The 14,561-nt window shown below is 41.2% G+C and overlaps 2 protein-coding genes across 3 annotated transcripts in view; one reads left to right on the top strand and one right to left on the bottom strand.

Annotated features, from left to right (window-relative positions):
• Positions 1 to 14,561, bottom strand: part of mpl (MPL proto-oncogene, thrombopoietin receptor) — a 297,799-nt gene that overhangs the window by 126,724 nt on the left and 156,514 nt on the right.
• Positions 1,588 to 12,786, top strand: LOC127605724 (box C/D snoRNA protein 1-like). Of its 2 annotated transcripts, XR_007963633.1 has the most exons (6): positions 1,588 to 1,806; positions 2,132 to 2,197; positions 6,145 to 6,251; positions 9,778 to 9,863; positions 11,878 to 11,976; positions 12,572 to 12,786. XR_007963633.1 is itself a non-coding variant. In XM_052073511.1 (5 exons), exons 1-5 carry the CDS (start codon positions 1,691 to 1,693, stop codon positions 12,677 to 12,679), a joined length of 483 nt encoding a protein of 160 aa, XP_051929471.1. In that variant the 5' UTR covers positions 1,588 to 1,690; the 3' UTR covers positions 12,680 to 12,772. The 2 variants fall into 2 exon arrangements, 1 of the variants encoding a protein (XP_051929471.1); XM_052073511.1 differs by lacking the exon at positions 11,878 to 11,976 and having other exon boundaries at positions 12,572 to 12,772.

Genomic DNA, 14,561 nt, shown 5'->3' with positions numbered 1-14,561 from the left:
TGTGTTCGTCTGACAGTGACAGTGCGCTACAGTGGTAGCGACCTAGCGAAAGTAAAACGTCTCCAGTGTTGTCATCGAACCAAGTGTAGTCATTCGAAATGAGGTCTACACAAAACCGTAAGAAGGACCAACACAATCAACATAGCCTGACTGTGTTAGGGGGAGTGAAACCCCCCTCTTTCAGAATGGTTTGCCCCAGCATCACGGGGGAAGTGCGCGCGCTTGTTTGTGCTGCCGGCAGTTTTGAATACAGCGGCACATAACGAACACTGGTGTCCGGTGTCTCGTTATTCTCCAACAAACATACAGAAACAGACTGCTGTGTTGAAAGCAAACTTGAGAAAAACGAAGTATGCAACCATGGTTTAAATCCACTATAGGCTGAGTACTAGTGTACCTTAGATGTGCACTTTATAATGTTATATTGCTCTGTTTTGATTTCACAAAAAAAGCTGTTAAAGCAGCTGTTGTGTGACAAAATATTTTTTTCACCGTTATTGATGGACAGTAATATTGTGTGAGAAAATGTTCATGTAAAATTGAAAATCGAAATAGTTTTTTCAGTAAATATTTGCATTTGGCACATAGAAAACTGATTCATGAATCCATGTTGATGAGAGCATTAAAATTGGGAAAAATAGGACAAAAAATGTAAAAGGGAATTCAGAAACGATAAAAAATGTGTGAGTAATCACGATCAATTTTTTAGTTCATTTGAGTTAATTATGACAGTTGCATTTTTAATTAGATTAAATAATTTAATCGTTTGACAGCTCTAATATATATATATAATATATATATATATATATATATATATATATATATAAGTGTGTGTGTATATATAGACACACACACACAGGTATATATATTTAATATATATATACGTATAAACCTCCTTGGTTTTATGTGGGTAAACCTCCCCCAAGATGAAACTACCATGCTTGGAGTCCTATTTTCATAACGAATAAAAATAAATTTACTAATTTCATGGCAGTCCAATACAAATGCAATCTGAACAAGATAAACTTGTGTGTGTTGGGGATCATGAGCAGTGCAAACTTCTATGGAGAAAACTTTATTCAGTAATGGAACAAAATCGCGATAAGGAGGGAAAATAATAACAATCGACGCACACACACAGTAGAACAAAACCACTCTACCTCAAAGGTTCATTATCAAATTTATTTTGTGTGTGTGTGTGGGTTTCCATAATTTTAAAATTAATTTATTCCCAAAGACATATTTTTGTCTTTTCAGACTCCACGCAGTCAATCCCGGATACTGTTTTATATTTCAAAAAATCAGCAGTTAGTGTAATGTATGATTATTTTTAAAAGGGTCTGAAAATGGATGGCCCCAAATGAGTTTAAGTACACTGACGGTATAGTCGACATTGAATGCAGTCGACCCGATTGCGTGAACGTGGAGGTTATACAGAAAATATACTTTACTGCATTGTTTTTGCAAAGTGAATACTGTATCGTGATCAGTCTCAAAACAGCCATTGTTTGCAAATGAACATTATTTCGAGTCACTCCCGGGACGCCATAAACGCGATGTGACACCTGGGGGCGCCAACGAGTTTACGGAATTTAAACAGGATGTGGCGTCACAACCACAACAAACCGCATGCTCGCGTGGTCACCGCGGAAGAAGTTTTCCTTTCACTAAAGTGGCTATTCGTCATGTAATGTATCGCGGAGTCTCTCCATCGATGCATAGAATGTCATTTGAGGAGACTGCAACGGAGAGTAAAAGTCAAGGCGACGAGATGAAGGGGGCGAAAAGAAAGATTTCTCTGTCGAAGTAAGTGTGTGGAATTCAAAACCCGAACTTCTATGTCATCATACGAATGACTGTTTTAATGCATTTGCAATTAAAAGTTTTCAAACCGAATGTGAATAACAGCGCATTAAGATCAACGTATGGTCTCGGAACCTTGCTAGAACGTTAGCACGTTTGCTTACTAGAGTTGCTTCCTGACGGTGGCACCGACAAGAAACACTGGCGCCGGGCTTCGTTTTCACCCCCCACCCCCCATATATCACGATTGAAAAAATAAAATTAATTGCATTTAGATCGGATGTAAATTCTTGTATGAATTGTTTAATTCAAATGTTGTTGCCAACAGTTGTGGGGTCTGTGGCTTTGGAGAGGCCAAGTACAAGTGCCCCGCCTGCCTCACACATTCATGCAGGTAAGAACATCGACGTCTATGCACACTGACCTTTTGGGTTGGGGGTGGCTACATATAACAGTAATGGCGTAAAATCGCCGTGGTTAAAAAAAAAAAAAGCAGCGTCATCGAAGTATCGACTCTTTAAAAAGCAATGACTGTCCAACGTCTTAATACGAAGTCAATGGAGGTCGAGATTTGAAATGTGACCCTTTAAAAAAATCTGCACACACTTGTATAATTTTCTTAATTTTGTATCCCATTTCAAAAGAATTGTGTCATTAGAAACTGCTAAAAGTATAGTCAAGACACATAATTGTGTTATTTCTAATTAATTAGGTATATGAAACAATAGATTATTTATTCAAAAACAATGAATTGTTTCATTTAAAATGTCAACAGAAAATTATCTGAAAGTCTCCTTTCAGTTTAGGAATGTGCAAATGTGAGTAGACATGGAGGAAAATACAGTAAATAAGACATCACAATTATTATTTTTGCTGTACATTCTTTTTATATTCGGTACCCAGTAGAGCTGTGCATCTCTTCCATAAGACAATATGGTGCATATCTTGATACATGGGGTGCAATGTAATTCAAGCACAGTTTAATTTTTAAAGTGGAACGATTCGATTGGGTTCGATTCGGTGGGATTACGATTCAAGTTATTATAATAAGGCTCAGTTCGAGTGTGTAATACAATCAGATTCATATGAATGAATTTGTCAGTATCGTGAATGTGTCATTTTCTTCAAAGATGCATCTCTCCGATAAAAGGCGATTAGATATATTTCAAAGTAGAACGATTTGATTCACTTCGATTCAATGCACTTTGATATTAAGTTAAAACCGATTTCCAATTGAAATATTTTTTTATTACAGCCCTCGTGCCATGCATTGAAAAAAGAAGAGTAGAGAATGAACAAGAACGCCATAAGTTCTGATTATACATTGTAAGGAACAAATACATCACATTTTAGAGGCCTTTATAGATGATAGAGTTCATGAAATTAGCAGTGGAGCCAAATGAAAATATGAGCCATCATGGCAGGTTTGAGTGATCAAGGAATCACGGCAAGGGACATGGGATCTGGCAAACTAGATGCAAAAAAATGTCTGCAAATCGACAAATTTACTTCACATTTGGCAGAAATACAGAAAAATATATATTAAAAATAGTAAATAATATAGCGACCCTGCGCTCAAGTGGTTAGCGCGTCGACCTCATAGTACAGAGGTGCAGTGTTCCATTCCAGCTCTGGCATCCCTTTGTGGAGTTTGCATGTTATTCCCTATGGCTGCGTGGGTTTTCTCCGGGCACTCCGCTTTCCTTGCACATTCCAAAACTATGCATGGTAGGCTGATTGGACACTCAAAATTGTCCCGAGGTGTGAGTGTGAGTGCGGATGGTTTTTTGTCTCAGTGCACCCTGCGATTTGCTGGCAACCGGTTCAGGGTGTCCCCTGCCTACGGCCCGAAGACAGCTGGGATAGGCTTTAGCACCCCCGTGTCCCTTATGAGGATAAAGCGGATCGGAAAATGGATGGATGGATTTGAATATATTCCTTAACCATCTAAAAACATTTTAAAGGGAGTTTGTCAACTATCCATCCATCCATCCATCCATCATCTACCGCTTATCCGGGGCCGGGTCGCGGGGGCAACAGCTTTAGTAGGGAAGCCCAGACTTCCCTCTCCCTAGCTACTTCTTCCAGCTCTCCCCGGGGGATCCCGAGTCGTTCACTGGCAAGCTGGGTGACATAGTCTCTCCAGCGTGTCCTGGGTCTTCCTCGGGGTCTCCTCCCGGTGGGACATGACCAGAACACCTCACCGGGGAGGCGCTCAGGAGGCATCCGAATCAGATGCCCAAGCCACCTCATCTGGCTCCTCTCGATGTGGAGGAGAAGCGGCTCGACTCTGAGCCCCTCCCGGATGACTGAGCTTCTCACCTTATCTCTAAGGGAGAGCCCGGACACCCTGCGGAGAAAACTCATTTCAGCCGCTTGTATCTGGGATCTCGTTCTTTCGGTCACGACCCATAGCTCGTGACCATAGGTGAGGGTTGGGACGTAGATCGACCGGTAAATTGAGAGCTTTGCCCTTTGGCTCAGCTCCTTCTTCACCACGACAGACCGATACAACGTCCGCATCACAGCAGACGCTGCACCGATCCGCCTGTCGATCTCCCGCTCCCTCCTACCCCCACTCGTGAACAAGACCCCAAGATACTTGAACTCCTCCACTTGGGGTAAGATCTCCTCCCCGACCCGGAGGGGGCACTCCACCCTTTTCCGACTGAGGACCATGGTTTCAGATTTGGAGGTGCTGATTTTCATCCCAACCGCTTCACACTCGGCTGCGAAACGCTTCAGTGAGAGTTGTAGAGCCCCGTTTGAAGGAGCCAACAGCACCACATCATCTGCAAAAAGCAGGGATGCAATACCGAGGCCCCCAAAACGGACCCCCTCAACGCTTCGGCTGCGCCTAGAAATTCTGTCCATAAAGGTTATGAACAGAATCGGCGACAAAGGGCAGCCTTGGCGGAGTCCGACCCCCACTGGAAACGATTCCGACTTGCTGCCGGCAATACGAACCAAACTCTGACATCGGTGGTATAGTGACCGAACAGCCCGTATCAGGGGGTTCGGTACCCCATACCCACGAAGCACCCCCCACAGAACTCCCCGAGGGACACGGTCAAACGCCTTCTCCAAGTCCTCCAATGTTCTGGACCGAGCCACATCCACCCTGAATTTTGTCTCAAGATTTAAAGTGGCCATCTGCAATCTGAACCACTTAACCTCACGAGGGTCGCAGGAGTGCTTTTCCAGCTCTCATCGGGCAGTAGGCGGGATACACCCTGAACTGGTTGCCAGCCAATCGCAGGGCACACGCAGACGAACAACCATCCGCGCTCACACCAACACCTCGGGACAATTTAAAGTGTTCCATTCGGCTGCCTTGCATGTCTTTGGAATGTGAGAGGCAACCGGAGTACCCAGAGAAAATCTACACATGCCCCCGGGAGAACATGCAAATTCCACACCGGAAGGCACCATGAGTCGGATGTGCTCGACCAACGTGCCACCTTAAAGTGACCGTGAATCAGTAAAGTAGAAAGACATAGTTTCGCTTGTCAGTTATGTAATATGTGTTATAAAAATTTCTCTTTTCAAAAATATCTTACTTAACACAACTTTTTCGACTGGCGCGGAGCCCTGCATTTGTTGGTTTTATTTCTTTTGATTCATGGCCTGCAATAACATACCATTGCTAGTGGCAACAATCTTTGTTCTATTCCTTGACTTCTGTTGATGTTGAAACATTTATCATCTAATCCTCAAAAATCTGCTGGTATATTGAAAGTCATGCCTGAAATTGTTGGACACCAGAGGTTGTCCTTAAACTTCTTTCATAAAGGCCTGTAGTTGAAGGCATCAGTCAGCATTCCTTTTGCTGAGTTAACAAAATAATAACAATAAAGACATTTCTGTTATTCTGACTCCGGCCAAATACCTGTCTCTCATCTGTAAAACTGGTGCTTGCAGTGCACAGGATTGATTTCTTTTTATTAATCTGTTTTCTTTCCAAAGTTCCTATACACGCACATTTGAGCAATTATCGTTTTTGTTATGTAAGCAATATAAAATATTTTAATATTGTGTCACCTCGAAGGTCAAACGCAATCTGCTCTGGGGTGCTGATTTGTTTGTATTTGGAAACTAGTTTTCCCCATAGAAAACACTGAAAATAGAAAGAATCTGGTCCGCTGTCCAACAGTTAATCAACTCAATATAACTTCAAACGCCTGGTTAACATTCTTAATCGTCCCAGGCATAAAAACACAAAAATAATTGTAACTTTATTGAGAAATTGCAGAATGTGGAATAGGAGGAGACACGCACAATGAAACCTGATCGGTCACCCGAGTGTGAAACGGATTTCGTCTCTCTTTCTGTGTCTTAAAGTTTGTTTTGCGTGAAGAAACACAAGGAAGAATCAAGATGCAGTGGTGTCAGAAACAAAACCGCCTTCCTCAACCTCTCTCAATTTGATGAAATGACTCTCCTCAGTGGTAAGCATGTACTTATTCATACAGATTGATTCATACAGTCTATTTAAGGTGTCTGATATGGATCAAAATGTATGTCCCCGTATAGGTAATTTCAAGACCCCCATAATGGGTACAGTATTATATATCCCGATATAGTATTTTCCCTTAAAATTACAATTTGTGAATTAAAAAAGAAATCAAGATCGGTGCGAAGCATTCCCTCTTTAGCGATGAGAGGAATCTCACAATAGATTGATGGATAGGACTGCAGAATAACATGACATTTCTGCTGAATCTGGTACATGCATCTCTACATGTCTTTGTTATTCATGTTTGTAAACATTGTACATGAAGTTTAAAAAAAAGACCGTGATATAAACAATTTACCACTATATCATCCAGTCATCGAATGCATTCTTTATCTCCAGTATGCATGGTTGTCGCACAAATCTACAATATGTTATCATTCTCAGTACGGTAAAGAGCGGAAATGTTCACTTAAGTCTTTTATGTGTTCTGTGTTTTATCAGGGTCATTCAATAAATAAGGTGATTTTTTTTCATTCAGCATAAGGCCTCTAATACAGATAAAAGCTTACTTTATTTTGATTTTCCAACATCATCTCCTGGCACTGTCAAATGATTTTCCCATCTGTACACAAACTTCCATATTCCCTTAGCGTAAAAATCTTTGGACCGATGTCTCAGACAGTCGCTCACAACACTTTTGGCGCCAACTTTCAAGAAAGGCAAAAAGAACAACCGCAGGGGTCATGAGTCTGGAGTCATCTTGCATCATGACAAAGCAAGGCCTAACACCGCAGCATCTATAGCCGAGATATTGCCCCTTCAGACTTTCACCAGTTTGGTCCCTTAAAAGGGTTCATGAGAGGCACCAAATTTGCCTTGAGGAAAAAGTCACTGTAAAGGTTAAAATTGGTTCGAAGTTTGATGAAGTTACAGAAGCTCTTGGACAATTTTTGAAGAAACCAGACGTAGCGGGCAAAGCTTATTGTGTGTATTGTAGTGACTTTATTAACTACGGCTCCCGTGAATACGTGGCACTGACAAATGTTAAAAAGTGAAAAAACATGCCGACAAAATTGCCATTCGATGGAGCAATTATTTGGGATCGGCATTTTCCAAACAAACTTTGTCAGCGGCAACGAAAGACATTACACACTGGGGTACTTTGGCTGAACAGGACAGTGAGAAAACTTTGGAGAAAAAAAGTGAGTTAAGTTACCGTATTTTCACGACTATTCGACGCACCGTACGGTTGGGCGCAGTCTCATTAATGGGTGACATTTCTGTATTTTACACAGAGACAGACCGCACTGTCTTAATGGGCGCAGTTTTACAGTGGTAAAACATACGCCAGCTTAAACATACGGCATGCATGCGCACACGCTAACACGTTAGCTTGAAACATACGGTAGCATGCCAAGACGCTAAAAACACGTTTTTAAAAAGGCAACGAAAGAACTGAGTGTATTTTATTTAGCCATCGTACAATGTTCTCACGTTTTTCGATCAATCATCACCCAGAAATCCATCAAAGTCCTCATCCTCTGTATCAGAAGCAGAGGACTGCACATCCCAGTTGTCATTGAACGCATCACATGCTAAAGTGTGAGTTGCTACGCATTGCCGAGCGGAAAGAAGGAGCCGCAACAGCAAAGTCAACATTTTTCTCGTGTGAAGCTTTCCCACATTTGTAAGTAAAGAACGGAGCGAAACATGGTGGCAGCGCGTGTGTGTGTAGAAAGAATTGAACGATTGTGCAAGTACCGTAATCCATCAAAAACGCCGCGTTCCCTCTCGTTGTTGCGTATTGTGGCGTAACTCGCCCAGCGCTGCCTCTCACTCTTTGTAAAGTTGTGTTTGCCATCGATCATCCATTGTTCCCATGCCCTTCACAACTTTACTTTGAACGCCCGATTGATGCCGATGTCCAGCGGTTGGAGTTCTTTAGTCAAGCCTCCGGGAATAACGACAAGCTCAGAGTTCATTTGCTTGACTTGGTTTTTCACCGCTGCTGTGAGATGGGCATGCATGCCAAAAGCATAACCGATGGCTTGAAGTTTGAACTGAACTTCTTAGACGTGTCTCTTTGTCGAATTTATTTTCGGGGGTTCTTAGAAACCAAAACCGCAGTTGTTTTGCAACAATGCACATTGCCACACTCTATACAGGTTTTGGTACCTGCTTGCAGCGTCCCTTTAGCGTCCACTTTCACGCCCACCCTTCCCCGATTGGCCGACTTCTTTCCCGCATGCCTGTCCACAGTCACTTCCTTTTCTCTATATAAACAGCGTGTCGCCTGTCAGTCAGATTTTGGAACTCGGCACATACAAAAGACGGCCAGCACCATAAGGCGTCCTGTCCATTTTGGAGAAAATTTAAGACTTCTAATGGCACCTTATAGTCGTGAAAATACAGTATATTAAATTTGCTGATTAATGTTATTCCACAATTTCATTTTTCTGTCCTTTTTTTGCGTTAAATTGTACTTTCATTTCACTGCAAACCTCTCAGCTTCAAGGGGGCTGTCCCCCCACACCCCAAGTCAGTCGTTACATTTCAGCTGAAAAACAAAATCTGTGTTGCCATCCTAGGTGTTTTTATTTAAAAATAAATATTTTCATATTTTTATTAAACATTTTTCTTGGTGTACTTATTTGAGAATGAATTCGTTTTGTTTTTTGTTGTTGTTTTCCAAAAACAGTATGTCAAATAAAGGGTTAGGTGATTGCCCCTAAAAATAAAGATGTGCCCTTCCTTTGGCAGCAATGATTTGAACACCAGCCCAGTGATATGTGGCTTTCTGTGCAGCTCGCATATTGCTGAGCGGGCATTAAATCCCCTGCTGAATGGAGAAAAAGTCCTTAAAAATTGCTAAATTAGCCTTCAAAAGTCAAGTCAACAGTATTTATAGAGCACTTTCAAACAGCCATCGCTGCATACAAAGTGCTGTACATGGAGCAATTTAACATGCACAATAAACAGTAAGACAAATCTGTAATAAAGGCGGTAGAAAGCACCAAACAGTAAAATCAAGAACAAATCTAAGTCATGCTGAGTCGAATGCCAAAGAATACAAGTGAGTTTTGAGGAGGGCTTTGAAGATGGGCAGCAAGAAGGCTTGCCGAATGTTCAGTGGGAGGTCATTCCAGAGAGAGGGACCAGCAACAGAAAAGGCTCGATCTCCTCTGAGCCTCAGTTTAGTTCTTGGTACTTCTAATAATGTCTGGTCCACAGACCTGAGGCGCCGGGCAGTTGTGTAGGGGCGGATGAGCTCAGAGAGGTAAGTTGGCGCTTACCTCCTTAAGTCCTTAAAAGGTCCATAAATAAAAAGAAAGTGGAAGAGTGGAACCTTGAATTGAAGTCAAAAGTTTTGTGAGCGACTGTATTGTGTGTGTGTTTTATATATGTATTTACCAGGTCATTAATGTCCACAATAAACTGTCCAAAAACTGAATCATGTGGTATTGTTTATCAGACCAAATTGTTAAACTAGCTTTTTACTGTTCCGTTCTCATCTGTAGACTACAGGTTTCTGGAGGATACAGGAAGGTTTGCTGGTGGTGCCCAGAGGGACGGTCTCCTTCATGTTCGTCATACTTCGATGAAAGTAAGCTGTTTTTGTTCTTTTTGGCATGATCTATTGAGTTAAATTCCAGGTAGTGCACTTTAGATGCTTAAAAGGGAAATATAAACTTGAAGTGAAAAGGGTCATTTAAAGCAGATTGTTTACTCAGTGTGAACTTACTATTTTAATAATGACAATAGAAATTCAAACATGATAATTTTGAGGTCTCCTGAAAAGTGATGATTTTGGAGGTGCCGGGATTCTGGTCATGACAAAGTAAAACCAGATTCTTCCCTCAGTAGTGTCACTGCAGTGTGAACTGACCTTATTGGAGTTCATCAACACATTCAAATTGGATTGTAAATTGGTTTATTTTGCCTTTCCCAAACTTTTGTTCCTCAATAAACATTTAAATTAAAAGCAGAAAACTCGCATCCTTTCTGTGGGTCATTTTCAAAATAGTCTCCCAGATTATTTTAGGTTTATTATTCACAGGGTTTTTCCTGCGTTCGAAATTGTATGGCGGCCACCTCCAGCTAATTTTGTCCTGCACACAGCCAGACCGATTTATATCGCTCAACACAACGCAAAGCTTCAGTTGTGCTGATTGAGGGACTGATGTCCCTCTGCGGCAGCTTCGTATTTTAACTACAGTTTCAGTATTGCGCCACTACGGTAAATATTCTCTAGTGCGGACTCGTGTTTGCGCTGTCCAATTTGTCTTGATAACAGAAATTCCTCATTTGGGAAATGAGCATGGTACATGTCCTTTCTGAACCTGCAAGTATGTTGACACAATGCATGTGTAACAACACAATCAATAAAATACAGAAATATACTGTCCAAAAACTGTTTATATAACAAAAACTGCAATACAGGTGTATCAAAAAAAATCACAACAGTAAAATACGTACAGTATTTTAATATTTATTTTTTTCTGTCTTGGGAAAAAAATGTATTTTGGATTGTTTTGTCGGATGCATTCTTTGGTTTATGACAATGTTTTCCTGCATGTCATACAGTTTTCTTGTTAGTTGCGAGTAACTATCCCGTTGATCACTGATGTCTTGTAACTCTTGTGCATACTGAAGGATTTTTGTTTCCATTTGCATTGCTTCCTTGCTGGATGGTGGCTTGTCATCAGGAGTTGAATCAATGCCATGTTTTTTAAAGTTTCGTAGATTTGCGTCTTTCCGACTCCAAGTGTCTGCTGGATCTTTTTAACTTTGTGTCCAGCCTCGCTCAAACGGATGCATTTCACTTGCTCCGCTCCAGTCATTACAGTTCTTCTACGTTCCGATGCAATGATCTACACGATGTAAGTGAATAAAGTTAAAATCTTTCGCAATTACAGTAAAACGCACATCAATAAAAAGTCACTTAAACACACGTCTTTGTTTCGAATCTGATGAATGAAAACGGCGAAGCAAACACGTTTCTTCGGTCATGTTGAGTGGGTGCCGCTTTTAAGCTAGCGCCGCGTTCTCAGGACGTAAGTGAATAAAGTTAAAATCATTCACAATGACAGTAAAACGCATGGCAATAAAAACTCACTTACACGTCGTCGTTTAGAATCTGATCATCGAAAACCACGAAGTGAAAACTTGTTTTAGCGTTGTGTCTTTTCCGTTGCAACGGGTGGGTGTTGGTGTATTTAAATTCCCGCGGCATTACACCTCCATCCGGGTTACGGGTAGTGGAATTTTCGCTTACGCAAGATCCGGTAACACGTAATATTGAAGTCAAAATGTTAATGCATAGGTTTTTATTCCGGGTGAAGGATATTCCTTTCCATAGAATTCCGGGGATGGGAATATTTACTGTATTGAGGCGCTATATTAACGGCAGTGGACAGGAAAGACTGAAGCAACATGAGATGGCAGGCCCCTTGAGCGTGCTGAAAATGTCAAAATGACCTCTGTGAAATAGAGTATTTCTTTTTAAACTGACCCTTCCTTATCAAGGTAATAAAATTAGTTCATTAAAATCCCCATCATTTAATAAGCATATATTATTGTTGATGATTAAAAAAGTATAAGATATTGGTTTCTTTCAGATCCTGTGAACCTTGTTAAAGCAAACATACTCGTGATATTTTAAGGCGAGGATTCATCAATACTTGCATTTTGACTGCTTCAGGCAAGGCAAGGGCAAGGTGGCTTTGTTTATAAAGCACATTGCAAACACATTGACACATGATGGCTTGGCGCATGATGCGTTTCTGGAATTGGCTTCCGGGCCATTAGAAATGCTGAAATCTGGTGGTAGGTTCCCTTCTTTTTAATACATCTATTTTGCTATCTCTCATTGGCTACCAATATAAAGCCATGAAAGTTAAATAAACCCTCAAAAATGATCAGACTTTTGCCCATTTTTCCATCAAAGCACTGTAATTTTAACACGGTCAGGTTTATTGATGCAGAACAGATGTTTGGTATCTAGACATAGTTGTCTCAGAAGGCTACCACCACCCAAGATGTCTTTTCCACTGAACTGAAATGTCAGCCAACATTTGGTCCCAACATAACCTCCTTGTGGCTTTCTCATACATCATATTAATCCTATCCTATCCTATCCTATCCTATCTAACAGTGGTTTTGTCACAATGTGCTTGCTGTTGCGTGCGTGTGTGTGTGTCCTACAACTACATGTACAGTATACTCATACTTTTGCTTCCTCCCTGCATTGTTGGCCACATGTGTAATTTATATTGTTTTTACGAATCCCTAATACACACTCTTGTTGTTCAGGCAAAGAAGCTGATAGTTAATGCCAGAAAGATGAACATCACATTGAGAACCCTCCCCAGCACCTTTACCAAGAGTAAGGAAAACTCCACCATCTTCAATTCAAGGTAAGAAGGCACTCACACTGATAAGCATACCATTCTTTTCATACAGAGGAATTTGACACACTGGTGCAGCGTTTACAGTATTTGTGAGGGTGTGTGCTGAGGTTTAACAGGCATAACGGCCATCCATTATGGCATTGTCTGCTGGTCAGGCAGCATCTCAGCCCGGGAAAGAGACTGGAGCGACTGGTCAGGAAGGCCAGTTCTGTCCTGGGTTGCTCCCTTGACACTCTGGAGGAGGTGGGCAACAGAAGGATGCTAACTAAGCTAAAAGCTATGATGGCCAGTCCCTCCCACCCCCTCCAGCCCGCCCTGACAAATTGTAAATAGTACTGCAATTTATCCATTTGTGTTCATATTGTATTTAATTGAAAGATGTTTGTTGTTGTTTTTTCTCTTTCTCCTTTCTTCTTTCTACATACATTCTTGCTGCTGGAGGCTGTAAATTTCCCCAGTGTGGGACGAATAAAGGATATCTTATCTTATATATTTATTTATTTTACCGTCATCCTATCAAATCTACGATTAGTACTGCTTTACCTCTGTATAAGCACTTACGTCGGGATTTCTAAGGTGGGAAGGCAATAGAATATACAGTTTATTTCAACTCTAAAAATCATCTTCACAAACCATTCTTTAAAAAAAATTGTTGTGGAATCACATTGGGAAGTGAAGTCATGAATCAAGGTAACTATCTGTTGGTAATCTTGCTCAGCCCGTTATATGAAGTCTTTGTTTTTTGTTGTTTTATGTTTGTTTGTTTGTCTGTTTGTTTTACTTGACCATCCTCCCATGAATCAGTGTAAGGTCCAGTCATGCACAACATCGGTGCTTACATAAACACGCTAAAGACAAATACGCAAATGTGCATATTCAGAAACGCACTTGACCTTCAAGGGTCTGTATCATGCAGAATTAACTTGAGTTTTTAACCATGGTAAAAATGCCAATTTCTCACCTCAAAAGATCACCCCAATGCAGTATTCTTTCATTGACCCATCTATGAGCATTCCTACCCATGCTTTCTAAGCACCAGCTCCGCTCAATTCAAGAAAACGGTTCCTCAGTCTTCCACGTAGAAAATTGAGAAGCCACCCCCTATTGCCCTTAGAACGTAAACACACTTCCACTTGCTCCAAGCAGACGTCGAGGCGCCCAAGAAGAATTGCTAAAGAATCGCTATGAGTGGCCACCTCGACCTCGGCGCCGGCCTCACTACCAACAGACCATTCGGCAACTGTTTGTCTGATCATTATTAATAATAATAATACATTTTATTTGTGGGCGCCTTTCTAGAAACTCAAGGACACCTTACAAGCAGTTAAAATCACAAATACAATGCTAAAAACAACATCAAATGAAATAAGAAAAAATACAACAAAAATAAATAAATAAAAATAATGGCTTTATGATCCGAGTGAATAGGCTTGTCTAAACAGATGTGTTTTGAGACTGGATTTGAAATGTGTTAATGAGTCTGTGTACGAAGGTCAGCGGGGAGTGAGTTCCAGAGCTGGGGAGCAGAGCGACTGAAGGCTCCGTTTCCCATGGTGACGAGGCGAGCAGGGGGCACAGAGAGGAGGAGGAACGAAGAGAGCAGACAGGTGTAGGAATATGGATGAGGTCAAATAGGTATTGAGGGGCTAGGTTATGGATAGATTTAAATGTTGTGTTGTGAAAGCGCTATATAAATCAGCATGTATTGTATTGTATTGTAATGTGAGGAGCAGGATTTTATATTGAATGTGGTGTAAAATGGGGAGCCAGTGGAGATGTTGGAGGACTGGTGTAATATGGTTTGTGTATGGTGTGAGTGTGATAATGCGGGCGGCTGAATTTTGGACCAACTTAAGCTTATGGAGGGTTTTTTGAGGGAGACCGAGCAGGAG

This window comes from Hippocampus zosterae, chromosome 8 (assembly GCF_025434085.1).
Source record: "Hippocampus zosterae strain Florida chromosome 8, ASM2543408v3, whole genome shotgun sequence".
NCBI classification, from domain to species: domain Eukaryota; kingdom Metazoa; phylum Chordata; class Actinopteri; order Syngnathiformes; family Syngnathidae; genus Hippocampus; species Hippocampus zosterae.
This window is presented reverse-complemented; position numbering and strand designations above follow the sequence as displayed.

What these genes read in the sequence shown, in the direction of transcription:
- LOC127605724 (XM_052073511.1), top strand. Translation starts at nt 1,691, where the DNA reads ATGTATCGCGGAGTCTCTCCATCGATGCATAGAATGTCATTTGAGGAG. An exon ending in AGAAAGATTTCTCTGTCGAA is followed by an intron (nt 1,807 to 2,131) that starts GTAAGTGTGTGG and finishes TGTTGCCAACAG; the next exon opens with TTGTGGGGTCTGTGGCTTTG. An exon ending in TTCGTCATACTTCGATGAAA is followed by an intron (nt 9,864 to 12,571) that starts GTAAGCTGTTTT and finishes CTTGTTGTTCAG; the next exon opens with GCAAAGAAGCTGATAGTTAA.